At 42.5% G+C, this 27736-nt stretch overlaps 1 protein-coding gene across 3 annotated transcripts in view; it reads left to right on the forward strand.

Moving 5' to 3' along the window:
* Kiaa0586 (KIAA0586 ortholog) overlaps positions 1-27099 on the forward strand; it is a 98432-nt gene extending 71333 nt beyond the window's left edge. Inside the window, exons 28-30 of one of the 3 annotated variants that reach the window (XM_021179049.1) lie at positions 2352-2506; positions 5830-5938; positions 26739-27099. In XM_021179049.1, coding sequence (XP_021034708.1) covers positions 2352-2506; positions 5830-5938; positions 26739-26890 — 416 coding nt within the window. In that variant the 3' untranslated portion in view covers positions 26891-27099. The remainder of the gene's footprint in view (positions 1-2351; positions 2507-5829; positions 5939-26738) is intronic. The other 2 variants (XM_021179053.2, XM_021179051.1) reach the window with 2 other exon arrangements.
* Positions 27100-27736: the final 637 nt, after the last annotated feature.

Raw genomic sequence — 27736 nt, forward strand, 5'->3', positions numbered from 1 at the left:
TGCCCCAGTACAGGGGAACCCCAGGGCCAAAAAGTGGGAGTGTGTGGGTAGGGGAGTGACGGGGGTAGGGGGAGTGTATTGGGGACTTTTTGGATAGCATTGGAAATGTAAATGAGGAAAATACCTAATTAAAAAAAAAAAGAAATATTTGTGGAAGGAGATGGCTGGCTCAGTCAGTAAAGCAATTTCTGTGCAAGCATGAGAACCCGAGATTGAACCACATCAAATGGTGAGCATGAGGCTGGAGACAGACTCAGAAGTTTAAACCACATGCTGCTCTTGCAGAAGACCTGGGTTTAGTTTCCAGCACCCACATGAAGGCTCACACGCATCTGTAACTCCTGCTCCATAGCATGTACCATCCTCTTGCCTCACTGGGCACCAGATATGCACATGGGGCGTATATACACATGCGGGCAACTGCACTTACACATAAGGCTAAAAAATAAGTCTTAACTTGCAGGGGAGAGGGGGAGTAATGCTAGCCATCATGGTGCACACTTACAATCTCAATGTTGGGGCACCAGAAGAATCTCTTTGAACTCACTAACCAGCCAGAGTAGCATAATTCGTAAGCTTTAGGCTAAAGAGAATCTTAAAGGAGATTGACAGCATTCCCAAAAATGGAGACCTGAAGTGGTCCCCTGGCGTCTACAAAGTTGTCTTAGAGTTTTATTGCTGTGAAGTGTAGAGATCATCTTTATGTACTGTGTGGAAACATCGCCTCGATAAAAAGCTTATGGCCAATGAGCTGAGGCAGGACTATAAGGTGGGACATCCAACATAGAGAGAGAGGATTCTGAGAAATAGTCAGGCAAGGGGGATTTGTCCAGACTGTGATAGAGAGAGACTCAAGAGGCTGAGGAAAGGTTACTAATCTAACCATGCGGCGTGACTTAGACTAGTTTAAACAAGGTGATCGAGTCATGATTTAGCAGAAACAAGGCAGAGCTGTTGTCTACTCTCAGAGTCGTTATCTTGGGGAACAAAGAAGCTGGGTAGAAAAGCCACAGTAACAGTGAAGAGAGACCATGATCAAGGCACCTCTTATAAAGGCAAACATTTCATTGAGGCTGGCTCACAGTTTCAGAGGTCCAGTCCATTATCCTCATGAAGGGAAGCATGGTGGCAGGCAGCGGACATGGTGCTGGAGATGGAGCTCAGAGTTCTACGTCTTGATCCACAGACAGCAGACTATGCCACACTGGGTGGAGATTGAGCATATAAAACCTTAAAGCCTCTCCGCACAGGGACACACTTCCTCCAACCAGGCCACACTCCTAATAGTACCATTCCCTATGGGCTAAGCATTCAAACACAGGAGTCTATGGGCCCATTCCTACTCAAACCACCACAACAATCAAGCACCCGTGTGTATGTGCACCATGTATACATGTGCAGCTGTGTAAACATGAACACACGCACACATACGCATGCATTAAAATATGAAATATAAAGCCAAATGTTAGAAGCTGTCGATTTTACATGTCTGTTGATTCACAGTTTTCAGACAGTTCACTGAGTGAGTTATAAATGTGAAAGCTTGGAGTATAAAGGGCAGCACACATGTACAGTGTTACCAGATACATAGATGCTTCTGCTCTTACCTTTGTACTGTTTGGATCGAGGTGATGTTTAGATTATGGAAAATAAATGATCAGTGTGATCTGAAGATAAATCCTACAGAACAGAGCTAATAGATGCCGGCATTTTCTAGCCAGGACTTGTTCTTTACATAGGATTACTTTTCCCCATGGACATATATTCATTGTACAGAGTACTACATTTCAAAGTCTTGTCAGTCTGACACAATCTGTGTTATCTGAGGAGGGAGTCTCAGTGAGAGATTCTCTCTCTTCACTTGGCCTATAGGTATGTCTGTGAAGAGTATCTAGACTAGTGGGAAGGCCCACCCACTGTGGGCGGCCCCAGTCTCTGGGCAAAGTATCCTGGATTTGTATGAGTGGAGACAGCAAGCTGAGTGTACCTTCATGCATTAGCTCATTCATCTCTGCTCTTGACTGTGTGTGTGATCTGGGTGGGAACCTGGCGCTGGGAGCCAGCCAGACCCTTTCTCCCTCAAGTTGCTTTTTCAGGGCATCTTATCACAGCAACAGGGAGTGAAAATAAGACACCCTCTGCCCTCCCCTTTGTCATCTCTTCTCCTCCCATTAGTCTCTATCTATAGCAAGGTTCCATTCTTAAATAGAAAGTATTATATTGAATCCGACTTTTAGTGACTTACTGTTTCTGAGTAACTGCGTAGGAATACTGGGAAGTGTAGTCTGTTGCTTACTGTTTTACTAAAGTAACTCTGACAAGTTAACTTTTTCTTTACCTGTTTGATATAGGTAATATTTGTGAAGATTTATGTGCCACTCATGGTCCAATGAGCTTAAGGGAACTGGAGTTGCAGCCTGATTCTAACCTTCTTCTTCCCATAACACATACTACAACAAAAGTCAGCGATGTTAATTTACCAGAAGCAGCTGAAGATTTTTCTCAGGTACCAAAACAAGAAATTTGTACTTTACTTAAGATAAGAATTGTAAACTCTGTGAGTTCAAGGACAGCCAGGGCTACATAGGGAGACCATGTCTCAAAACAAACAAGAACAAAAACAGACTTGATTTCAATCCCTAAAACATTTTAGGGGCTGGGAGAAGCAGAGAGAGAGTCTTACTGTGCAGTCTTAGGTGCTCTCAAGGACCCAACGTAAACCAGGATGGCTGAAAACTCAGAGAAATCCTCCTGCCTCTACCTGCTGGGATGAAAAGATTAATGGTGTGCCTCAACACACTCAGCATCTTCTAGAATGTTCCCAAAGGAGGAAGGAGAACCAACTCCACGAGTTGTCCTTTGACCTACTCATGAACACTTGTCAGCACAATTCCCTGCCCACACAAAATAAATGAAATTTTAAAGAATAAAAAGTATATAAAATGTCTGACACCTAGTTAAGTCACTGTTATCGTTTATGACTCTGCTATAAAAAAGCCAGCTCAGTGATTTGTGCCTATTAAGTATTCCATATTTATAGCTTTAAAATATATACAATATGTTCCACAAAAGCATAACAATTTTATAATGAGTGAAATCAATAGCCCATGAAACCTTGTATATTAAAAAATTAGGATGCTTGTTCTCAGAGATTTTAATCTAAATAAATGTTCATGGTAATAAATACAGTTTTATATTCATGGTTAGTAATTTATCCCTCATTGTAAATTAATTTATTCAATCAGTATTCTTTGCATGGTATTTTACAGCATTCCATGATATCAAGGAAGAATATTAAAAATGTATGATAAAGGTTGCTTATGGAATACAATATTATGCAGGGTTTGTTATTGCTAATCTGTGTTCAAACAAAGATCAGGAAAAACTAACAAATATGCAAATAGTGTCTGCATTAAAGAAAAGATTTTGTGACTAAAAGGCAAGAACTTCATGGATGCAATGACAAAAGCCCCATTGATGACAATGAGAATTAAATAATTAGTTCTTAACAAAAATAAGAACTTCTACTCTCCAAACACAGTATTAGGAGGATGGAAAGTAGCAGAGTAGGAGACACGTTAGCTCAGAGCATAGAGAGGATCAGAGTTAAATGTGCGCACAGCGCACCTCAGAATGCACACACCCTCATCCAGAAGATGCATGAAAGGTCAGTCAGCGTGAGCTGCCGTGAGACACTAGGAAATGCAGAGTAAAGCCAGCCACCTCTAGACCCTGATTAGAAAGCAAAAGGCTCTGAGGCTGCCCTGGGTCTGCTGGCAAGGATGTGGAACAGCAGGGCTCCAGGACATTGCTCCTGGAAATTCCGAGTGGTATCAACATGCAACTGACATGTGATGTATACATTTTCCTTCCTAAGAAAACATAGAACAGATGAGTGTTCATAGGAACTCTGTATTTGTATTAGCCCCAACTTGGAAGCAACACAATGTGCAGCAAATGGTGATTGGAGAAAGTATATTATGTTATATACTCTAGAATACCACCATTCCCAGGGCACTACGAGTGTAGGAACTCTTGAGATAGACAATAATCTTTATTTATTTATTTACTTACTTACTTACTTTTTATTGATTCTTTGTGAGTTTCACACCATGCACCTCAGTCCCACTTCTCTCCCCATCCCCCATCGCCCTTGGCTCTTGTAACCTCCTACCCCCAAAATAATAAAAAATATACACAAACAAACAAAAACAAAGCATAGAAAACATCTCATCATGGTAGCTGTAGTATGTCACAGCATATCTCACAGTCTATCCCTCTGTCCACACAGCTTCACTTGTAAATGTTCATTGCAGTGAGTCATTGATCTCACACTATCAGTACTGGAGCCTCACCAGTCTCCTCCCAGTTATCCTGTTGTTGCCCTGGATCATGGAGATTCTGCAGCCCCGAATCAGCAGGACTGGCCCTTTTACTGGTCTCAGTAGTTCCCAGATGATATAGATTTTGGGGGTGGGCCAACTCAGAGCCCTGGATCTGAGCCTGTATAGTAGCTGAGCTGCTTGCTCAGCCTGCTGGCTCTTCCTCATCCATGCTCCCGAGGCAGGCAAACTCTACTGCTCCAGCTGAGCCATCCAGTGGTGCCATCAGCAGGAGGCAGGGCCAGCTCTTGTGCCCTCATACCCTGCGGTCAGCTCAGCCACACCTATGCATCCAGAGCCAGCTTGGCTGTGCTGCCTAGTTAATGAACAGGTCCCACTGTTCCAAGTGCTGAAGCCTGTGAGGGGCTGGGCCTGCTCTCCCACATGCTATAGCTAGTGAGAGGCCAGGGATAGCTCTCTCCCTTAGGCCAGCTCTCCTGACCACTCCAGGAGATTGGGATTGGGGGGGGCGGTGAGAGGGCATCACCCCTGTACCCATGCCACCTCATGGCAAATGAGTAGTGGGCCTGCTCTCCTATGCCTTTTGGGCAGGCTCACCCTGTGCCCCCTCCACCAGGACCAGCTCTGCTGTGCTGCCCAGGTGAGGTGCAGGGCCTGCTTTCCCAAGTGCTTCAGCAGGCAAGTAACAAGGGCCAGCTCTTTGCCTTTCAGGACCCCAGGGCCAGTTTTCCCAACTGCCACAAATTGGGAGGCTTTCCCCCGCAAAATTATGTTGAGTAAAAGCTAGTACCTTCTCCTTGTAAAAAATATACAATGATTCCACTTAATAAAATTCTAACCAAATACAGTCATGATCCATACTTGTAATCCATACTTATGAGGCTGCGTCAGAGGATCACATGTTGAAACTTGTAAAATAAAAAAGAGAGAGAGAGAGACGCTAGAAAATGCAGTCTAGGGGGCTGGTGAGATGGCTCAGCAGTTAAGAGCACCGACTGCTCTTTCTAAGGTCCTGAGTTCAAATCCCAGCAATCACATGGTGGTTCACAACCATCTGTAATGAGATCTGACGCCCTCTTCTGGAGTGTCTGAAGACAGCTACAGTGTACTTACATATAATAAATAAATAAATNAAAAAAAAAAAGAAAGAAAATGCAGTCTAGTTTGTAACAAAGCATTTCAGTTGTTGGCGTTGCATAGTGGGAAAGGTGGTGCGGATGCCTTTGTTGGCCTGACTGTCACCTGCATCTGTCACTCTGGAGTCACACATGTCAAAAATCCCAGCATCTCTGCATTACCTAAGAGGTGTGGTGGTCACAAGAGGGATGGGCTTCTTCACGCTCTCACACTGTGAACTGTGCCTTAAGTTCAATTATGAAATAGCTACTTAAAAGCAAATCAAATTCTCAAATGTTTATATAATAGAACCAATTTAACTTTTACCTTAAAAAAATAATATAATGGCTTCATTTCTTAAATTCTTTAGTACCAACAAAAGCAAGATTCAGACATTAAACAAGTTGAACACAAGCCAATACAAAGACATCTAACCAGCGTAAGAAATAAATCTGACAGTTCACTTTCACAGCATCGAGGTAAGCTATTTTTGTATCAGATAGTGATATTTAGATAATTATGTTCATTAAATATTTGAGACTATGTATTAGATCAAACTTGGTGTCCTGATAATGAACAAATATACAATGAAAATATTTTTATATGAATCTAATTCTTGTCTCCAGGAGTTATTTAATCTGTTTTCTCTCATTTAGTATATTTAGATGAAAATCTTATATTTGACTATAAGATTTGCTCGCTCTTTTATTTCATTAATAAATACTATTTCTAGTGGGGTTTTAACATCCTTAGCCACTGTTCTTTCCCTTTAAGGTTACTGCCATTAATAAGCTGTGTTAAGATCATTGGTGTCAGGAGTCATCAGGAAAATGCAGATTCAAACGACTTCACTTCAGTCAGAGTAGTTATCAAGATGGGTGAGCAACCGACAAGCTCGGGCAAAGATGTGGGGAACGAGCAACCTGTCTACTCTCAGAGTGTAGACTGGTACAACTACTGTAGAAATCAGCATGGAGGTCTCTCACAAAGCGGAAATAGAGCTTCCTGTGTGCCTGAGCCATACCCTTCTTGGCCTTATTCTAAGAGGACCCTAAGTCAGCACGTCATGGAGATTGTTATACAACCATGTTTGTTCTCAGTGTTCACTGTAGCTGGGAAGTGGAGTCAGCCTATCTGTCATTAACAGATGAATGATTTAAAAGGTGGCACTTAGGCACTATGGAGTCATTTCCAGCTGTAAAGAAAGCTGGAGAAGCTGGAGAAGGTGGTCCAGTGGGTGATGTGCTCGCTGCATGAGTGAGGGCTTGAGTTTTGACCCCCACTCCACATCCCAGCCAGATGAGCCAGGGAGTACTGGTCCCCCCAGCGCTGAGTGGCAGAGACAGGAGGAGCCTGGGGACTCATTAGCGAGCATGTCGGCCGAGACAAACCAGCCTCAGAAACTAAGGCAGAGAATGGATTAAGGACGACGCTCTGACATTATCTATGTCTGGCCTTCTACACAAGCACACACCAGCACACTTATTCCCCATCCCACATACACTAAGAGAAAAATGAAAATAGAACATTTGAGGAATGTGGACAGAACTGGAACCTATCTTAAGTGAAGTCACCAAGACTCAGACATATACTACAGATTTTCTCCCTTATGCAGGTCCTAGATTATGACTTTTATAAATGTATATGTCTCAATAACTGTTCTGTTGCTGTGAAGAGACACCATGACCAAGACAACTTATAGAAGAAAGCATTTTATTGGAGGTTTGCTTATAGTTTCAGAGACTTAGTACATTATCATCATGACAAGGGAGCATGGTAGCAGGAAGGCAGACATAGTGCTGGGGAAAGAACTGAGAGCTGCCTCCTGGTCCACAGACAGAGTAAGACCCTGGGCCTGATGGGCTTTAGAAGGCTCCAAGCCCACCCCAGTGACATACTGCCTCCAACAGGGCCACACTCTCTTCAGTAAAGCTACACCTTCTAATCCTTCCCAAATAGTTCTAGTAACTGCGGATCAAACACTTCAAGCGTATGAGCCTGTTATTCATGGGCCATTTTCATTCAGATCACTACAATGTGTATAAATACTTATGTTTTAACTTTTAATGTTATGAATGTTTTACCTAAATATATGTCTGCATCAGGTTTGTGCCTGGTGGCCCTTGAGGCCAGAAGAGGGTGTCAGTCGTCTGGAACTGAAGTTACAAACCATTGTGAGTCTCAGTGTTGGTGCTAGGAATCAAACCCAGGCCCTCTGGAAGAACAGCAAGTGCTCCTAACCGCTGAGTCATCGTTTTAGTCCCATTCAGTATCTCTTTAACCTAACATATTGATTTTACATTTTAGAATCTAAAGAAAATTGGCCTATTTTGGAAGATATAAATTCAATGCCAGCCTGCATTAAACAAAGAATTTTAGGGTAGTCTAAGCCATATAGCAAGACCCTATTTCAAAACACAATAAGGAAAATGTCGCCTATAAAACTATTCTAATGATGATTTTAAGATTATTCATGACAATATATAGACATGAGCAAATGAACATTCCCAAGATTGTAAGACTGACTCAAAGCCCCGCTGAGTATTGTAAACCGTTCATGGCCAATATCATTCAGTAACTTTAGGGTTTTTTAAATACATGGCTTAAAATTAATTGTGTTTTCTTGTGAGATCTTTCCTATAATCAACAGTCATTTCCCTCTACACTTAGGGAAATATCTTTGGTAACATTTATGAGCCTGTATGTGTGGCAATATGATGTTGCTTTCAGCTACAATGCATGTGTGTGACCAGAGGATAGCAGAAGTGATATTTGTTGACTTATAGCTGTTATTCAGTGATGGCTAGCTCACATTTAGTAAGATAGTAAAGATCATTATGAAAAATAAGAGAAACCACGTTATTAGCTAAAAGGGAATTGTTTTGTTTTGAGATATGGTTTTACTATGTATAGCTGACTGGAATGGAGGACTCTATGTAGACCAGGCTAGCCTTGAACTCACAGAAATGCACCTGCCTCCACTTCCTCAGTGTTGGGATTAAAGGCATGTACACTTATGCCCAGCCCAGGAGGAAGTTTTACTTAGAAAATTACCTAAGGTTAGCTTAGTGTCTTTACATCTACTTTTGTATTCAATAAGAAAATATAACTTGGTGTAGTGGCACCCACCTTTAATCACAGCACTTAGGAGGCAGAGGCAGGCTGATCTCTGTGAGTTTGAGGCCAGGATGATCTACATAGGGAATTCAGGGACATTCAGAGCTGCTGTAGTAAGACTCAGTCTTGGAGGGGAGAAAAAAAAAGTAGGCCTATTTTAGCTTTAACTATAAACTAAGGCATTTGTATAGATATAAGGTTTCATTCCACAATTAATGTATATCTCGGTCTGTACAGAGTACTTGTGAATGAAAGTCATTGCCTTGGCACACATATTCAAGACCTTCCCCATAAAATGTATGCATTTGGTTTATTTCCCTCCTCTTCTGAAATTCTGAAACATTTCAAACATGTCAGCGAATTGGAGTCAGGATGCCAGAATAATGTGAGGGCCCTGTGACCTTGGGGACCCTGAAGGGATTCAGTCCTCTCTCTTGTACACAAATCTTAAGACAAGGGAGGTTGCCCCATTACAAAGGAATTAAAACCACATCTTTTCTGCCAGGTAAATGCTGTAAGATTGCTCAAATCCTAATAATGGCTACTTTACAGTGGAGTCGTCATGTATTTTGCTCTGAAATGTATATTCGCTTATTATGTGTATATAAGGAAATGGAGCTAATTACTAGAAGTCACATTTCCTTCAGTGAGCTAGCTCTCACTGAAAGTTGATACAAGACAAGGTGGGACACAGGCTCTTCCACTGTATGGCTGAAGAATTACCAGGATCTTCTTTTATTTCCGGATTTTTAACATAAAAGGAAAAATCATTACTGTGACAGCTGATGTCTTTGGAGTATCATAAGAATAGGAGCTTTTCAAACCAGGTATTGTGACAAATGCCTACAGTCCCAGTAGTTAGCCTGAAGCAAGAGGTAGGTCTAGTGTCAGGAAACACAGGAATAAGCAAGCCAGTAATAACGATAGTGATGGCATCCTTTTATTTTCCACTGAATGTGCTGGGTATGTTCTTTAGCCCTGGACCAAGGCTACCACTCTTGAGTCAGTGTGCTAGTCACGTGGCCAGCATGCTTACGTGAAAGGCACTTCTTCAAAAGGTGACTTTCATTTTATTTTCCCCTTTTGCTCTATGTCTTAGTGTTTTGTTGCTGTGAAAAGACACTATGACCAAGGCAACTCTAATAAAAGAAAGCATTTAATTAGGGCCTTGCTTACAGGTTTGGAGGGTCAGTCCATTGTGGTCATAGCAGAGAGCATGGGACCACGGAGGCGTGGTGCTGGAGAAGGAGCTGAGAGCGACATCCTGATCCACCCACAGCATGGGGTGGGGAGGCTGGGCCTGCTGTGAGCTTTTGAAACCTCCAAGCCAACCTCCAACAAGGCCACACATAAGCCAAAGTCAGGCATTTTTATTCAAACCACCACACTAAGTTCACTATGACCAACTTTATTTTTCTGTTCAGGTTAACAAAATATAAAGCAAGAAACTAGTTTTAAATCCGTTTGTTTATGATGAACCAGAGAACATTTAAATTGTACAAAGTAAGTGTGATAAAGTCATCACTTTAAAAAAATATTTTCTTTGGATTTCTCAAAATATTTTAAGATTATAAGCAAGGTTTAATGAGTTGGAGAGCCAGCATATTGTGCTACAGTCAGTGGTGGAGATTTAAGCTGTGTGCTTTACGATTAAATGCTAGGGTAGATTGGGTTGTCAGAGTTACTTGAGAAACACAGTTGTTCTGTTTTCTTATTTGTAGACTATGCTGTGTGTGTGTGTGTGTGTGTGTGTGTGTGTGTGAGTGAGTTCTAAAAGTAATTTGTCACGATTATTTCCTGGCTACCTTCCACTGTTCTATCACAGATTGTGGTTCTAACTCATTGTAGGAGAATTAGCAAACACAAAGTTTCTGTCTATTTAAAAGATGTTTCTGTGCAAGCAAAATATTTTTTATTTAATAAAATTACTAATTTTACTTTTGTAATTGAAATACAGCTCAAGTACAATTCCTACCAGAATTATTATTATTATTTTAATAACTTTAAAACGATAGCTGAACTTTTTTCCAATCTTAAAGTATGGTGGCCATTTCAAACCACATGTGTGTAGTGGGAAGTATAGGTCAGTGTCTGGCCAACAGCCTGGTGCACAGGGCCTGAGTTCCATTCCCAGTACCACAAGCAAAACATAGACAGACATGCAGGTCTCAGAGAGGGAGATAGGGCACAGACTAAAAAGCATCCAAAGCCAAGTATTCAAATTGGCAGCAAGCAGTGTCTGAGTGTCATGTGTCTTCTACAAATCTGTGCTTTCCTAATCCAAATTCTCAAAGTTCACATTCCCCCAAAGAGAAATAGGACCAGGCACATTCACAGCAACCTCCCACTCCTAATACCCACTTCTGTCTTACTTGGTGTTTATTGCTGTGAAGAGACACCATGCCCATGGCAGCTCTTAGAAAGGAGAGCATTGAATTGGGGCTGGCTTACGGTTCAGAGGTTCAGTTCATTGTCATCAATCATGGTGAGAAGCATGGCAGCCTGCAGGCAGACATGGTGCTGGAGAAGGAGCTGAGAGTTCTACATCTGGATAGTCAGGCAGCAGGAAGAGAGAAAGAGACACTAGGCTTGGCTTGAGTATTTGAAACCTCAAAGCCCACCCCCAGTGACACCTCCTCTAACAAGGCCACATCTACCCCAACAAGGCCACACCTAACCGTGCCACTTCCTCAAAACTAAACATTCAAGCCTGTGTGCCTGTGAAGACCATTCCTCTTCATACCACCACATCATCTTGTGTTTCAGTTGATGTGAGAATATCTGCATACAGTCAGGGACATAATCCTTAGGAAGAAAAGACACTTCTCTGCAGCAGTAGTAGGTTTTAAAACAGATTTTTTTTTTTGGGTGGGGGGAAGACATAGTTTCTCTGTGTAGCCCTGGTTGTCATGGGTCTCACTCTATAGATCAGGCTGGCCTTGAACTCAGATCCACCTACCTCTGCCTTCTGAGTGCTGGACTAAAGGTGTGCGCCACCACTGCCCAACAACAGATGAATGTTTTAACTTTAGCTTTTGTATGAAAAATCTGTGCCTTTGATTTAAAAGACGGGGAAATATAGATCATCTAGGGATGAAATGTATACAGTTAAGTTAGTTCTTTAAGAATGAACTAAACAGAGGACCAGGGAGACAGCTCTGCCATCACTAAGCCTGACCCCCAGAGTTAAGCCTCACAACTTACATGGTGGAAGGAGAGGACAAACTCCCCAGATTTGTCCTTTGCCTTCAGCATGTGTGTGTTGCCTTCAGGCACTCAAATAAGTAAGTCTATAATAGAGGAGATGTAAGCAGGGGATGGAGAGAGTGTGTGATTCATTACCTGGGAGAGAAGTGGAGTGGGCAGCCTGCGTAAAGGATTACGTTAGAAAGTAAGCTGTGCAGGTCCAAGTCAGATGGCAGTTTGTAGGAATCGACTCTCTCCTTCTACCTTGTGGGTCCCGGGACTAAACTTGGGTTGGCAGGTTTGGCAGCAAGAACCTTTACCTACTGAGCCATCTTGCATGCCCTCCATAATCACTGAAGTAACTGTGTAGATTGGCAGCATCTTTATGTTTTATTATTAATGAAGCCAATAGTCCTGGGAGCAGGAGAAACTTGGGTCGGCGTTGTCTCTACTGTAGCATCTGCTCTTCCAGTGTGCGAGGGTCTCTTACACAGCACAACAGAATTTACTACAAATACAAGTTAACGTCTTACCTGTGCTGCTCGACGAGTAATTGCGTACTAAATGCTTTAGTAACTTAAAGGTTTATATGAATAAAATAAAAAGTAAATGGACTGTTTCAGCCAGCATAGCAGTAAAGTTCAATCTTGGCCCGAGTCCACCTGGCCATATACTGGATATCAAGGGGCTCGATTAGCTCAGGTGAGCATCAGGACCAAGGACTGACAGCTGCTGTGTGTGCTCTGCTCACGGAGCTAGCCACTCTGTGTTGCTGCTCGGTGTCTGCAGATGGCGCTTCTAAATGGGAACAGACAGGAGCTTTTATAATTAATTAAGACCCAGATTCTAGGCTTCTCCTTGACACTACCTAAGGCAGAGATGGGAGTTGTGGAAGCTTAGCTGGTGCTCACAGTTCTGATTCAGAAGAGGAAGCACAATTTGGAGCAACACTGCTGAATGGCTTGTTTGTTTGGGGGACTTACGCTTCTGCTGTATATAGAGCCAGTGCAGCATAGAGAGCGTGCAGTCTGGAGTCAGGCTCCCTAGGTTAAAACCATCCTCGGCTGGTGAGTTTGAACAAGTTGCTTAACCTCTCTGTGCTTTTCTGGCCTGTGGTATGATACAGCTTTCATTAGGTTGATACAGTCATTAAAGAAAAACATGCCTAAGATGTGGCGTATTAGGAAATTTGGAAGTAGTAGCTATAGTTAGCCTGACTGTATGGAGGGAACTGCTTCTTTCCCCCTAATTATAATGTAAGCAGCTGCTCCTTTAAGAGGGAGGAGTTGAACCCGTGCTGCCCCTGAGATTCAATGACGTTGGTGAGAAAGTGCTCGTAGGTATGTGTTCTGTGTGACTTTAAGCAGATATGTTGTTTCCACAGCACATTTGTTCTTCATCAGGGAATATAAAGTTAGGGTTAGGTAAAGAATGTTTTAGTTTGTGTGTGCTATGTGTACATCTTGTTTTCTTCAGCCGTTTTTCATGGACTTGCACACTGTCTAGTTATATCTAGCAAAGCTTACTAGAAAGGGTGCTTTTCACGCTATAACCAGGTCTTTGGGCAGGTAATGTTTTTAATAAATTGTATTTTGTCAACAGTTCTCTTATTTTATGTGTGTTTTATAGATGTGAGTGCATGTGGTATGTGTCCATGGGAAACTAGAACATGACCTCAGGTGTCCTTATTTTAGCTAGGCTAGCTGGCCAGAGCGCTCTCAGCATCTGTTCGTCTCTAGGGTCATAGCCATGTCCAGCTTCTGAGTGGATGAAGGAACTCAGCCTGTGTGGCAGGTGCAGGGCTGCCTCTCCAGACCCAGCTCTCACATTTTGAAATCCAAAAGAGAGGTGATCATTCCGGACTCAACTAGCATGTACACCATGACACCCTGGTTCAGGCTGGATGCCAGTACACAGGACAGTATGGAAAACATACATTTCTCGGAGAAAAGCTCTAATGATGAAAGGCAAACACAGGAAACATCTTTTATAAGAAAAATAAAGAAGTACTTTCTTAAAAGATGTTTGTGTGGGACCATAATTACTCTTCAATTGAAGATGGAGGGCCATTTGCTCTGTTAAATATGTAATAGTGCAATAAAACTAATATGTATACATATTCGTGCTATTTGGAGACATGCTAGCAGAAGGGTCTAAGTGGCTGTGACTATCAAAAGTTTTTTAAAATCCATTTGTTGTCAGCTTCTCAGCCCAGAATCAACAGGCGGGGACATGCATGCTTTTTTTCTGTTAATATAATTGCAATAATACTTTATCACCTAAGAGTCTAGGAACTTACTTAGGTAGCAGTTGGGAGCCTTTCGTACCAATGAGAACTTAGGCGGTCCTGGAAATGCTATGTTGACTATTTTCTAATTACTGTGTCATTTAATCAATCATCAACTGTGCCAGTTTCCCTGAAATGGTTTACCTTGTTGTATCCATAACACTTTATAGGAAGCAGCACAAAATTAGTTTCCATGTGTTTCTGTGGTGTCACAAAATACATATATTCTACAAGTGAAGTACTTATTTTTGGCAAAAAAGAAAAAAGAAAGAAAAAAAAGGAAGAAAAGGGAAAGCCAACATTACACCAAGCTGTAATTAATGAATATAAGAATTTAGAAATCAAAACTTTGTTTAGTCTGAGGAAAAACAATTCTTTCAACTATACCCACATGGCTTCTTGTTTGTATCAACTGAGGGTGACTGTTACTGTCTTGTGTGAATTCTCTGGGGCAGGGGCCTGGCTTTGTTGAATGAGCCAATTGTTTCCCTTTGTGTTGCCCATCTCTTAAGTTCCATCTGGTTTGTATCAGACTGTTTTCACACTGCAGCGCTGCTTCTCTGTATCCTGACACTCCAGAGCTGGACTAGCAAAGCTCACTGCTGTGTGATGGCCTTGCTGCCAGGGCCTCACAGCTGTGCCCCACAGCCTGGAGCTGTTATCAGAGTAGTGGTGACGTAGAACCTGGGTGGCTTTATTCCCACTGGTGTCCCATGCAGTGAGCAGAAGCCCACCCTCCTTCCCCATGCCTGAAACTTACGACAGTGGCACATCTTTCAAGTTCCTGTTTTAGGGCATGGAATGTTGTTGTTCTTATTTTTAAGTGGCTTCCTGTGTGTGTGTGTGTGTGTGAACGCTCATTTTTCGTTCTGTGACTCTTCTAAAAGTTACCAGGTCCAGCCTTAGGGAGGAGAACTGGTTACTGTCAGGTTTAATTTTCATTCTCAATTTTAGTTAGGAGTGGCTAGTGTGGCAGAAACCACTTTTAAGATGGCACAGATGATATCATGGGGTTTTAGTGATAATCGTGAGCCATAATTTTGGGGAAATTTTCGTGTTTAGGAAGCATCCCCATCTCAGAAAGAGATTATCTTAGCTTTGGCTCCAACTTGCTTTGTCAACGTTACTCTCTTTGCTTTCAGCCTTTGTAGCTACCAAATGTCACATGTAAGAACATTGCAGCTGAGACTTCCCTGCACTCTGTGACCTGGTGTAGGGCTGTCAAGTGAGATCGCAGGAATGAGCGTCGAGTAACAGTTAGTTATATTCCAGTACAGTTACAGTGCCTGCCGTTCCCTAGGAAACTGAGAGGGTGCACAGAATGTAGTGAGGCCTCAAGAGAGATTTTCAAGATTAGTTAGTTAGTTTGTTTTTATTTAGTTTTTGTCTTTTTTCACTTACGTTTGTTTTTAATGTAGGTAGCTATGGATAGTAAAAACAAAAACTAATCTTTGCCTCTGAAGAGGTTCATGCATAATATTAGAGTTGAAAGGAGTTTATGTTTGAATTCTGCTTGACAGTAACAAAATGTTACATCATCATTAAGAAACAGTTAAAAACTCAAATCTACTCCCTTTTAATTGCTGAAACTAACCTGTTGGCTTTTCCAATTTTAATTTTTTATGCATGAATAACATATATGTATGTAGAAAAGTACACATGGTCAAAGGAGCAGCCCCAGCAGAGCCCCCGTGCACAGGCAGTGTCCAGCTGGGGAGAGCAGCTTGTGACCCAGGCCCACGATCTCTCTCCATCCTTCCCTCCACCCACACCGACATACCTCTGCTCTGACTTGTAGGACTTGTTTGATTGTGCGCTTTATGTAAATGAAATCATACAGAGTGCACGGCTTCTTTCATAGGTGAACCTATCGTAACTTTGTAAAGGTTCTTTTCATTTTAAAACCATTATGGCATGCTTTTATAGAATGTTGTCTGGGGGATTTGTTTTAGTAGCTGTCTCACAGGCGCTTGAAGTAACAGGAAGTTCACTGCAGATAAAGCTGTCTACTAAAACATGGTCTCTCAGTTCTCAACCAGACTGTAGTGGTGGAATGTCCCTCTAGACATTCTTGCCCCTAAATGGCAGGCAGTCCATGTCATAACACTTCAGAGTAGTGCACTCACGTACTTAACTGCTTTTTAATGAGTTTTAATAATTGAATGTACATTATTAAAGTAAATTGTGGTCTGTATTCAGAGTAGATGGCTCCGTCATCAATTTCCTGAATTAACCAGCAACTTTTTGGCAGTTGGATAGATGCTTTTGTGCTACCAGATGGTGTCTCTGAAAGTACTGTTATTTCAAAGAGTTGATGTACCTACTTAGACACAGAGCCAATAACAACTTAATTTACAGGATTGCTTGTTTAAAAACACTAACGTGTTTTTAATGTATTTTTAAATACCCTAATAGTACTCTTAGTTTTTATTCTCAGTGAACTCAAATTTGTATTAAAATTGAATCTATCCTGAGTGTTTTTAACTTTAATTGTCTCCTTATTTGTTTTAAATTCTGAACATTCATTTCAAGATTCACATTTTGTTTTATGCATGAAAAACTTTAAGAGGCTTCATCTATATATTCCTGCTAGATAGGTAAGGGTCTTGTAGATTGTTTGTTTTGTTTAATAGTATTGTTTTGTTGTTGTGTTTGTGGTGTGTTTGTTTGTTTGTTTGTTTGTTTGTTTGTTTGTTTGTTTCGAGACAGGGTTTCTCTGTGTAGCCCTGGCTGTCCTGGAGCTCACTCTGTAGACCAGGCTGGTCTCGAACTCAGAAATCCGCCTGCCTCTGCCTCCCAAGTGCTGGGATTAAAGGTGTGCGCCACCACTACCTGGCATTTAATAATATTGTACAATAGATTTTGCTTTTTAGGTTTTAAATTTTTTTTTCATATGGGTGTCTTGCCTATGTTATATGTGTGCACACGTGCCTGCTTGATGCCCAGAAGACATTAGATCCTGAATTAGAGTTGTGGGCAGTTGTGATCCACCACGTGTGTGCTGGGAATCCGACCTGGGTCCTCTGCAAGAGTAGCAAGTGCTCTTAACCACTGAACCATCTCTCCATCTCTCCAGCTCCTCAGATCTCCTGTGTGTGTGTGTGTGTGGTAAGCAAGTCTTATACTACTAAGCTATATGTATATGCACCCCATACCTTGCTACTTTTAATTAAAACTGCGAGGCTACAAGATTGTGGGTGGTTATTTAAAACAAAAGATTAAAATGCTGAAATAAGGTATGTTTAGCAGAAGCCAAGTATGGAAAAGTGGTCCATCCCAGGACATCTCTGTATGTCTTTATGACGCATTTCAGGAAGATGCTCTCTCTCCTGGCCTTGGGTTCCATTTCCAAATGTAAAGTCACTAGCTTTTTATTCCCTGCTGTCTTCAGACCTTATGTAAAGGCTAACAAGCCTGTTCCAAGTTACTCCCATGATATGAAAGCACTTATGCATGGTAGACTCACTTTGCAGTCTGTATTACCCACTCAAAATATCCATAGAAGTGTATGGATCAAACAGACATCTCTGTCACCCTTTGGCTTCAGTACCATGTCGAGCATCAGGATAAGGTAAGGTATGCTAGTAGCCTACAAGCCTGGCCACTGGCTCTCAGATGACATGGACTTGGCTACAGGTCATCTTTCCTCAGCTGTAGAGCCAGAGCCCCTCTCCCAGGACTCCCATCTAACACATGGAAGTTGAGAAACTGCTTCTTGTCAGAGAATAAATTACAGTCAGCTCTAACTGACTGGTAGAGTGGTTTCTATTAGTAGGAGTACTGTGAGGCACCATGAGGTACTGTGAGGTACCATGAGGTACCGTGAGGCACCGTGAGGTACCGTGAGGTACCGTGAGGTACCGTGAGGTACCGTGAGGTACCGTGAGGTACCGTGAGGTACCGTGAGGTACCGTGAGGTACCGTGAGGTACTGTGAGGCACCATGAGTCTTTCCCAGTTTTGGTAGAGAGGTGTTTTGTGTTTCTGTAAAGAAGATCTTTTTCTAAGAATTATTAATTTTTTGATTTATTAATTTTTATATTTTATGTGTATGAGTGTTTTGTCTACATGTGTATAAGTGCAATGTGTGTGCCTGGTGCCAGCAGAGGCCACAGAGGGTGCCAGATCTGGAGTTCCTGATGGTTGTTAGGTCACCGTGTGGGTGCAGGAAACCCCGTGCAGGCCCTCTGCAGCAAGGGCTCTTAACCCTGGTCTCTGATGGCAGCACCAGCAGTGGTGGTGGTCCTTGTGACACTTCCAGTATGTGGCGTCCCCTGAGAGAATCTTTAACCTGGCTCTCAGGAGTGTGTTGGGTTTACAGAGGCCCCTGGCCCTCAGGAAGGACAGCCCCCACTCTCCCGCTCCGTGGACGCAGATGGTTCTTCAGTGGAAGAGCCTCTATCAGAGTTTAGTCCATTAAGCCAGCAGAACCAGACAGTAGCTTCTCTGCTCACTCTGGGAGACTCAGGGAGAGCAGGAAGTGAGCAGAGGTTCACCACAGTTAGTGAGGCCTCAGAAGCTCCTGTCAAAGGCAGGTGCTCAGTCCGGGCCGCTGTGCAGATTTTGAATATATGAGTGACTTGTATTTACCATCCTCTTCATAAAACCCCATCTTCTTTAAAAGCATCCTTTGTGAACTTTGGTTTCTTTTTCTTGATGTGTTCTGTGCATTTCATATTTTAAAACACTTAATTTTCAGATGTTTCCTGTAGTATAATAATTTAAACTGAATGTCCTCAGTCAGATTGTGTGGCCAAGAATAATGAAATGGGTAGTGTTTATAATCTCTGTAATTTCTTTTTCTAAAACCAGCATCTGACTATATAGCAGTAGTTCTCAACCATCCTAATGCTGTGACCCTTCAACACAGTTTCTTATGTTATTTTGACCCCAACTATAAAATTATTTTATTGTTACTTCATAATTGTAATTTTGCTACTGTTGTAGAATCATAATGTAAATATCTGTGTTTTCCAATGGTCTTAGGTAACCCCTGTTTTAAAAGGGTTGGAGGGTGACAGAGGGTCACAACCCATAGGCTGAGAACCACTGCCATATAAACTTTTGAGTGTATTGGTATAGATGTGAGCCATTAAGCCTGGCCTAATTCTTACAGTGTTGCTCACTTATGTCTTACCTTCTTATAAAGTTTACCTGAAGTTCTTGTTGAATGAAGGAAAGCTCAAGGGCCAGCAGGATGGTTCAGTGGTTGACACTCCTTGCCACTGAGGACTTTAGTTCAATCTCTGGACCTGTGTGGGGGAAGGAGAAGAATGCCTACCAAACCTGTCCCCCAACACAAAAAGACATAAATAAACATAAAATTTAAAAAGAAGCTTGAGAGACAGTTTTTGTATCATAGAGAAAATGATAAAAGAATACTGCTTGTACTCTGTGACACATTTTTTCCCCTTATTGCTCAGCTCCAAGAGTTTGTTTGAAACAATGGTTGGTGGTGGTTGATTGTATTTTGGAGTACAGGTTGACATCATGCTATCATTGATGGTATTTTGGAGTACAGGTTGACATCATGCTATCATTGATTGTATTTTGGAGTACAGGTTGACATCATGCTATCATTGTGGTCTGGTTCTTGATGTTCAGGGCATTTTGTTGACCTGAGGACTGAAGGTTAAATAGTTTTATCTAACATGCTTGGGGGAGGAATATTTTGATTAGATTATTTAAATTTCAGAATATTGATATATACATAATGCTATCTAGGGATGGTGCTCATGATTAAACATGAAATTCACTGTGTTTCACATATACTTTACCTCATAGCTTGGAGATAATTTTATACAATATTTTTTAGTCCACAATAATGGCTGTGGCCACGACATGAGGTCAGATGTGGAATTTTCTATTGTGAGTTGGCCGTCGGGTTTTGCTGATTTTTGGAGTGTTTTGGTTTTCAGAGTTTTAGAGTAGGACAATTCAGCCTGTGTGCGGCTGCATGATTTCACTTTCCCTGCTGCTTTTCTTCCTTCCTCGACATGAAGAGAGGCCTGCGCTCTTCATTTAACCGCTCCTCCCTTGGCTCAATAGTATTCCCCTTTGCTGCTTGAGAACTGGTGGGTTTTCAGTATGGCCTCAGATGGCTAGGGCAGAGGAGGTCCTAAACTTTTTTTTTTGTAATGGTTAAGTCCTTAGGTGAGTTATAGAATGCAAGTTATAACTTTCTAAGAAACAGCCCATGAGTTTCGCTCACTTTTTTAAGAATTGGCTTAATTTGCGATTGCCTGCAGTGTCATCCATGGCTCTTTGCTTCCTCTCATCTCATCTTCTGGATAAAGATAAGAATCAGTTAGTCAAGGTCTCTTTTGCTGATAGTCATTGCATTCGTGTGTACGCTTCCTTCTTTACTAGGTCACTAGACGAAGCATCTGTTGACCTAGTTTTATGGGAGGAACTAACGGAATAAGTGCATTTGGCCTGAGTTCTTTCTTGTGAATAGGAATTGTGATTATTTCTAACTAATATTTTACTGGGGTGGGGGAGCAGAGCTTTGCTTTAATGTAGCTCCTCTGGGTGCTGTGGGTAGGACACATAGGAGTCCAGTGTGTGTCTTGCCTTTATATATGTACAGGTGAGGTTGCTGCTTTTAAAAGCCCTGAATTTGGAGGTTGTAAAGTTTTTTGCACTTTTGTACCATGCCTTCTCTTTTATCATGAGCAAAGTAGAAACACTGGTGCCCATTTTTAACCCTTCTAAAGTGTATGCATACTCACCCAGGATTAAGGACGTCAGCTCTCTAAAAGGTACATTAGAGCCCAGGGAACGAAGCCTTCATCCCTTTGGAAAGTTTGTAAACTGCTGAATTAGAAGCTGCAGGTGTGGTGCACAGAGCGCCGAGGGTAATACTTGGCTAGTTCCATCTGGGGAAGGTTATTTGTTGGGACAGGATAGAGTTTAAACTTTGAAGTCAGTTTTAAACAAAGCGAAGCAGCTGGAAGCTGGCATAAGAAGAAACAAGTCTTTCACATTAACTATTGCTGCGGTAGAGAAAAGGAGCTGGGGTTGTTTTCACAGGTGCCTGGGCTTTCATTTTTCCTATGTAAGCTACTATGTTTTTGTCTTAAACTGTAAATTTTAAGATAAGCATTTGTCAATTCATTTGAAAAACAAACAGTAATAAACTCAAGTATAGCAGGGCTTACATGTCTGAAACATACTTCAAAATGTGATGGGGAACGTTAGGAAGATAGCTCAGCCATTAAATGGCTCATAACCAAATGGATAAAATAACATGTTGTAACAGGTTAAAATACTCCTTTAAGTATGAGAGAGAAGATGTTTCTAGTGACTGTGGAAAGTGAAGTTACCCATGATACTGAGTGTCATCACCAATGTGCTTCTGCATCGAAACAGGTAGCGTTTATTCTCAGGCACTGATAGGATGTTGCAAAACCTGCAGGCTGGGTTAAGTATGTGAGGAGAGTTTAATGCAGCAGGAGAGGTTAGCAGCTGCTTACACAAGGAATCGAAGCAAGAGCAGATGAGAACAAGGTGGACAGGAAAATGCCTCCAGAGCCTAATAAAACACCACAGAAACGCTGTAGCATTTTCAGACAGCTGGAAAGCAACTGCATTGCTGGGAGAGTGAATGCAAGCAGGCTGTTAGAAGAGCCATAGGTTCTTGAGGAAGGAGCAGGTTGTTCGTTTGTTTCTTAGTCAGTCTACTTGATTTCAAGAGCCCCTATGTGCCTAGAATCAAGCTAGAACTGTGTGGACAACAGAGGCAAATGAGGCAGTCCCTGGGAGCACATGCCTAACAGCATGGCAGATGCACAAGCTAGCTGGGCTGGGTGCAGTGGTGCAGGCCTTTAGTTCCAGCACTGGGTTCCAGGACTAGGGAGGCAGAAGCAAGTGGATCTCTTTGAGTTCAAGGCCAACCTAATATACATAGTCTTAGGACAGACAGGGCTGTGTATCAAGACCCTGTTTCAAAAAACAAAACATAAAACATCTTATGAGCCTACTATGCTAGTCACTCAGTTCCTGTCCATGCTCACTTTAAACCATTAAAGTGAATGGTTTAAAGGAATAAAATAAAATGAAAAAAGAAAAATTTGGTGTTGGGGGTGTGGCCAGGTGGGGTGATCTGGGGAGAGTTTGAGGATGAGTATGGTCAAGATAAATTAAATGTTCAGAGAATTAAGAAAAACATCTTTTAATAAAGTAGTCATAGACCGATTGACCCATAGATAGCTATAACTATGTGTCTCTTTCCCAAACTACATAGGTGAAATAATGTTTATAGTTGTATGATATTCATTCCCCTGGACTAATTAGGACATTCCATGGACCTGGATTGCAGTTGGTTCTTTTAAACTTTATCTCTAACTCCACAGTTTATAGGAAACTAGTCTTTACTGACATGTAAAAAAAAGCCCAAATAGAGACAGTCAAATGTCTTAACCACTGTGTAGTCATCTTGTAGAACACTGTAATTTATACATATGTCTTGAGCCAAGTACACGTATCAGGATGAGGCATTTCTGACTCTGTGGCCATCTCTGGAGCTGCCCAGAAAAGGCTTCTCTCTGTCTCGGCTGTTGTGAAAGGCTGTGCTTTGTGGGGTCCTCTTAGCTTGCAGGTAAGAGATCTAATAATGGGTCACCAGGCATGAAGATTTAGACTCACAGTCTACAACCCCAGATTCTCTCACCCCAGAAGACTTGTGAGATGCGTAATTATTAGTATTTCTAAAATACACATAATAAATACACACATATCTAAATGAGCATTAAACATTCTGTATTGAGTCAGGTGTGATAGCGCACGCCTTTAATCCCAGCACTCGGGAGGCAGAGGCAGGTGGATCTCTGTAAGTTCGAGGCCAGCCTGGTCTACAGAGTGAGTCCCAGGACAGCTAGAGCTACATTGAAAGACCCTGTCTGGGGGGGAAAAAGTGTTGATTTACTTCGCATAAATTGCTTTTAGGTTTTGCATTCCTTAGTCTTATAAACCCAGCAGCAGAGAGTGGAAAATATGAATTTTCAGTATTTTAAAGCAAAAGTTTGGTATTTTGAATGTTTTAAAAGTATATTAAGTTATGTCTCTGGAAGTGTCAGATCTAGAGTCTGACTCCGGCATCTCCACCTTAAGTGCATGCCAGGCTTAATGACATACTGCAAACCCCTGGGATCAAGGAGTCATCTTGTGTTCAGACCCCAAACCAGCTGTTGAAACAATGACATCATAGTGTAATGACACAACTGGAAGTTCTAAAGTTAAACTTTAAAGCATCAAATATAGGCAGAAAAATATATATTGCTCTAATGGTGATTTATTCAGATGTCCTGTTCTTTATGTTTTTTTTTTCTTTTGCTCTGACAGCTGTAACTGAGTGTGAAGGTATTAGCCTTTTTGTCTGTTAACAGTAATCAAGTGGTACTTTTTAAAATAACCCATCTAAAAATTTTTCTTTTAAAGTTCTAAAGCTGTAAAAACTTTCATGAACTTAAAAAAAAAATCTTCCTAGAGTGTATATTAGCAAATAGCATTATATAAAATGGTACCTTTTATTGGTATAATTTTTATTTAAAATCATGGTACAACTATTTGGAGGCCTTCCAGAGTACAAGGTCATATGTAGCCCAGGCTGAGGGTCTCACATAGCCCAGGCTGAGGGTCTCACATAGCCCAGGCTGAGGGTCTCAAATAGCCCAGGCTGAGGGTCTCACATAGCCCAGGCTGAGGGTCTCACATAGCCCAGGCAGAGGGTCTCACATAGCCCGGGCTGAGGGTCTCACATAGCCCAGGCTGAGGGTCTCACATAGCCCAGGCTGAGGGTCTCACATAGCCCAGGCTGAGGGTCTCACATAGCTCAGGCAGAGGGTCTCATTAACCCAGGCTGAGGGTCTCACATAGCCTCAGCTAAGCTTGTCATTAGCCCAGGCTGAGGGTCTCACATAGCCTAGGCCGAAGGTCTCATTAGCTCAGGCAGAGGGTCTCACATAGCCCAGGCTGAGAGTCTCACATAGCCTGGGCTAAGGGTGTCATTAGCCCTGGCTAACTCTAACCCCACTAAGTACCCGTCCTGAGTGCTGCTGTTTGGTAGCGCATGTGGCTTATGCTGGAGATTGTCTGTGTTAAACAGGCACTACAAACTAAGCCACGCCCACCCCCAGCCCTCCTTTGTTCTCTTGCTAGTTTCCATGCAGACTCTCATTCTCAGTGCCTTTTGTAGCCCCCCCCCTCCCCCCCCCCCCCCCCCCCCCCCCCCCCCCCCGGCCGATACCTGTTGGGATGGCTCCTGTTCAGTACCTAGGAGTAAGAGCTAACTTACTTGAGTGACCTTTCTGTGTTCCAGTAGCATATATAACAACTCAGGTGCCTAATACTCACCAAACCCTTTGAGGCCCTCTCACAGCTGAGAATGGGGGTTCAGAAAATGTATGTGGCTAACTGCAGTCTCTTCCTGACTCCCCCGCCCTTCCCTGCATCTCTTTAGATGCTTTAATGCTTTGAGCTCTTTCTTCCTCATTTGGCTGTCAGTCCTTTCACACATCCAGTCACTTTGTGAGATTAGGCAGGTTGGAGCTTTTGTTTTCCTCACTGCTATATTCTGCAGAGTCTAGAGCAAAGCCTGGCATACAGAAGATGCTCACTTGCTGTTTGTAGGGGGCCCGAGAAGCAGGGGAGGGAGAAGAGCCCAGCTCCTCCGTTCCATTATCTTTCCTTCCCTTTACTCCCCCCTGCACAGAAGCCTTCAGGGCGCAGACTGTGTCAGCCCATTCTTAAACTGACCTCATGGGTTCTTAACCATGACCTATCTATCCTAAAGGGCCTGTTTGGGGCTCATGAGATGTGCAAGCCTGGTGACCCGAGTCCCATCCCCCAAACCCACATAAAGGGAAAGGGAGAGAAGCAGCTGCACAGATGCCCTCTGACCTCTACACGTGCGCTGTGGCCTTCTTCTTAGCTGCCACTGTCACTACACACACGCACATGAAATCACCTCCAGTTCCTTTTTATTGTAATTAAAGACAGTTACAAACAAGCGCCACCAATTTTGAATTAGACAAATTACGCTCGACTTTATTTTGACAGTCTCTTCCTGAATACTTCCCTATGACCTTCTCTCCCGTGTCTTCACACTTCCAACATCTCCCCACCATGTTCTCGTTTCATTCAACCCTCTAGGCGATTGTAGCTCATTTCACTAATCTGTCTGTAGCTCGTTCTGTGTTTTTAAAACGGCTCTACAATCTTTGGAAGCTTTGATTCCAGTTGCCTGCTGGAAAGTCCATTCACGCATCTTGTGGGCATCTATACTGATCAAGGGATAACAAGTCCAGTCTCTCTGATCTCTGTACACCTCCATAGGCCTCTCATTCCTGTCTACTCGGTCCATCAGACCTGCTATTTGAGCAGCCCCATGCTCAATGCTTCATAAGTGCCAAGCTCCCTCCCTTGGCATAGGTGTGGGGCATCTGTCAGTGGTTGACTCCAGTCAGTCCTGTGCTAATCTATAACTTCATCGTAGACTAAGCTCTGCTGCTGGATGTTTCTTTATTGGATGCTTCTCTTGGTTATTGTGTGTACTCTAGGTCATAGCTTTGTAAAATATTAGTTTATTTTAACAATAATTATATCCTATAAGTATCTTTAGATGTGCTTTTCAGAGTTTCGTTATTTTGATTTTCATGCTATCCCTGTAGGTCTAATACTGCATGCAATGTGTGGAGTAGAATTTTTGTACAGATTAAATGTTTTCCATGTCAAATGTCAATACTATTTGAATGACCACTTCAGCCTTCTTTCTTAGACAATGCTGTATAAAAATGTTAACTAATAATGTACTGCTGTTCAGCACATATCAGTGAGCAGTTGTTCACAGATACATCTTGAGCTGAGAGTCCATTTAGTAGTAGGAGGAGGAAAGCAAAGTGCTTTGACGAACTTGCACTTCAGTTTGGAATGCTTTCGTTTGTTTTTTAAACAGGCCACTTCAGTTCTCCATCTTCCTCCTTGGCTCTCAGGGCTGGGGTTAGAGGCCAGCGCCACGATGCTGGCTTCAGATGCTTCCTCCTCTCCTCACTTTTTAGAAGTGATTCTGTAATCAGAAGCACAGCCCCACTGCAGTCTCTAGGCAGTGAGAGCCACATTAGGGTCTGTCATGGAGACAGTGGCGCTGTCTCTGAGCACTCACTGCACTGGGGTCTTGGGGTTTGAATGATGTTGACAGTGCTGAGCTCCGCTCTGAGCTCGGGTTCCATGTGCTCTGCAAGGTGGGTTCTGTTCTATTTAACATGAAAACACTGAACTTTGGAGTGGTAAATGGTGATTTACCCCAAGTGACAAGAGCAGAGACTAGCTCTAGCAGTCTGGCTTAGCATCTATACTACAGTTGTATATTAACTCTTTTGACAGTTTCAGACACAGCTGTGACAATTCCCCCATCACCCTTTTATCTCCCGTCTACTCCTGCTGACCCTTTCCTTCTCCTCTGTGTGAACTCAGTGAGGGAAAAAGCCCAGTCTTGCGTACCATAATTTTTATTGCCCGTTCTTCTGTAAAAATGTTACTTTCAAGAGCCACGGTAAAGGGAAATTCCAAGCAGCTTGAGAAAAGACATTTCCTTGTATTCGATCCTTATTCTCAGGGTCTCCCCTACTGTGTGGGAAGAAGAGAGCACGCGTGCAGTCACCCGTTGTCTGAATGCCTTTCTCCTTTGTGCAGGTGGCCCAGCAGATCCGCTCCTCATTGCACATGTGTCACCCGCCAGGATGTCTGTGACTCTACCCTCTGCGAACCTTGAGGACTGCTCTCAGTCCCTGAGCACCAGCTCCACGCATGGCGGTGCCGAGTCCTCAGGGACAGACACCTTCTGAGCAGGAGGAGAGCAGCACAAGGTTCATGAAAACTCATGAAGGCTCACAAGGTTCATGAAGACATGTCACTCTGGCTGCAGACCATGTCCATACACTGTTGGCCTTTGAACATATTTTTAGGGGAAAATATTTCTAATATATTATTAAGACAAAAGTGTCCTTTGAATATTTAGTAAGGCTTTTAAATAAAGTAGATATAACTGAACTAAGTCTGGCTGTTTCCTAGAAGCTTGGGGTAACGGAACAGTGAAAAGGGCATAGCTTTAACCTGAGAATTTATGGGTTATTCCTTCTAACATTACTGTAACAACAGTAATCAAGAGTAATTCAGCCAGGCAGTGGTGGCGCACAGCTTTAATGCCAGCACTTGGGAGGCAGAGGCAGGCAGATTTCTGAGTTCGAGGCCAGCCTGGTCTACAGAGTAAGAGTTCCAGGACAGCCAGGGCTACACAAAGAAACCATGTCTCAAGAAAAACAAACAAACAAACAAACAAAGAGTAATTCAGATCTGTCCACAGGGTCTAGATGAAGTCATGACACATTTGTATATTATACTGTGTAATTCAAAAAGAATTTTAAAGTGTGTATACATTGATACAGAATTCCTCTCAAAAGAAGAAACCTACTGCCGGGTGGTGGTGGTGCATGCCTTTAATCCCAGCACTTGGGAGGCAGAGACAGGCAGATTTCTAAGTTCGAGGCCAGCCTGGTCTACAAAGTGAGTTCCAGGACAGCCAGGGCTATACAGAGAAACCCTGTCTCGAAAAAACAACAACAACAACAAAACAAAAAGAAGAAACCTGCCTTTTCTGAATTTAGAGTAAAAACACCATCTTTAACTTACTG

The sequence above is a fragment of the Mus caroli genome, chromosome 12 (genome assembly GCF_900094665.2).
Source record: "Mus caroli chromosome 12, CAROLI_EIJ_v1.1, whole genome shotgun sequence".
In the NCBI taxonomy this organism is placed as follows: domain Eukaryota; kingdom Metazoa; phylum Chordata; class Mammalia; order Rodentia; family Muridae; genus Mus; species Mus caroli.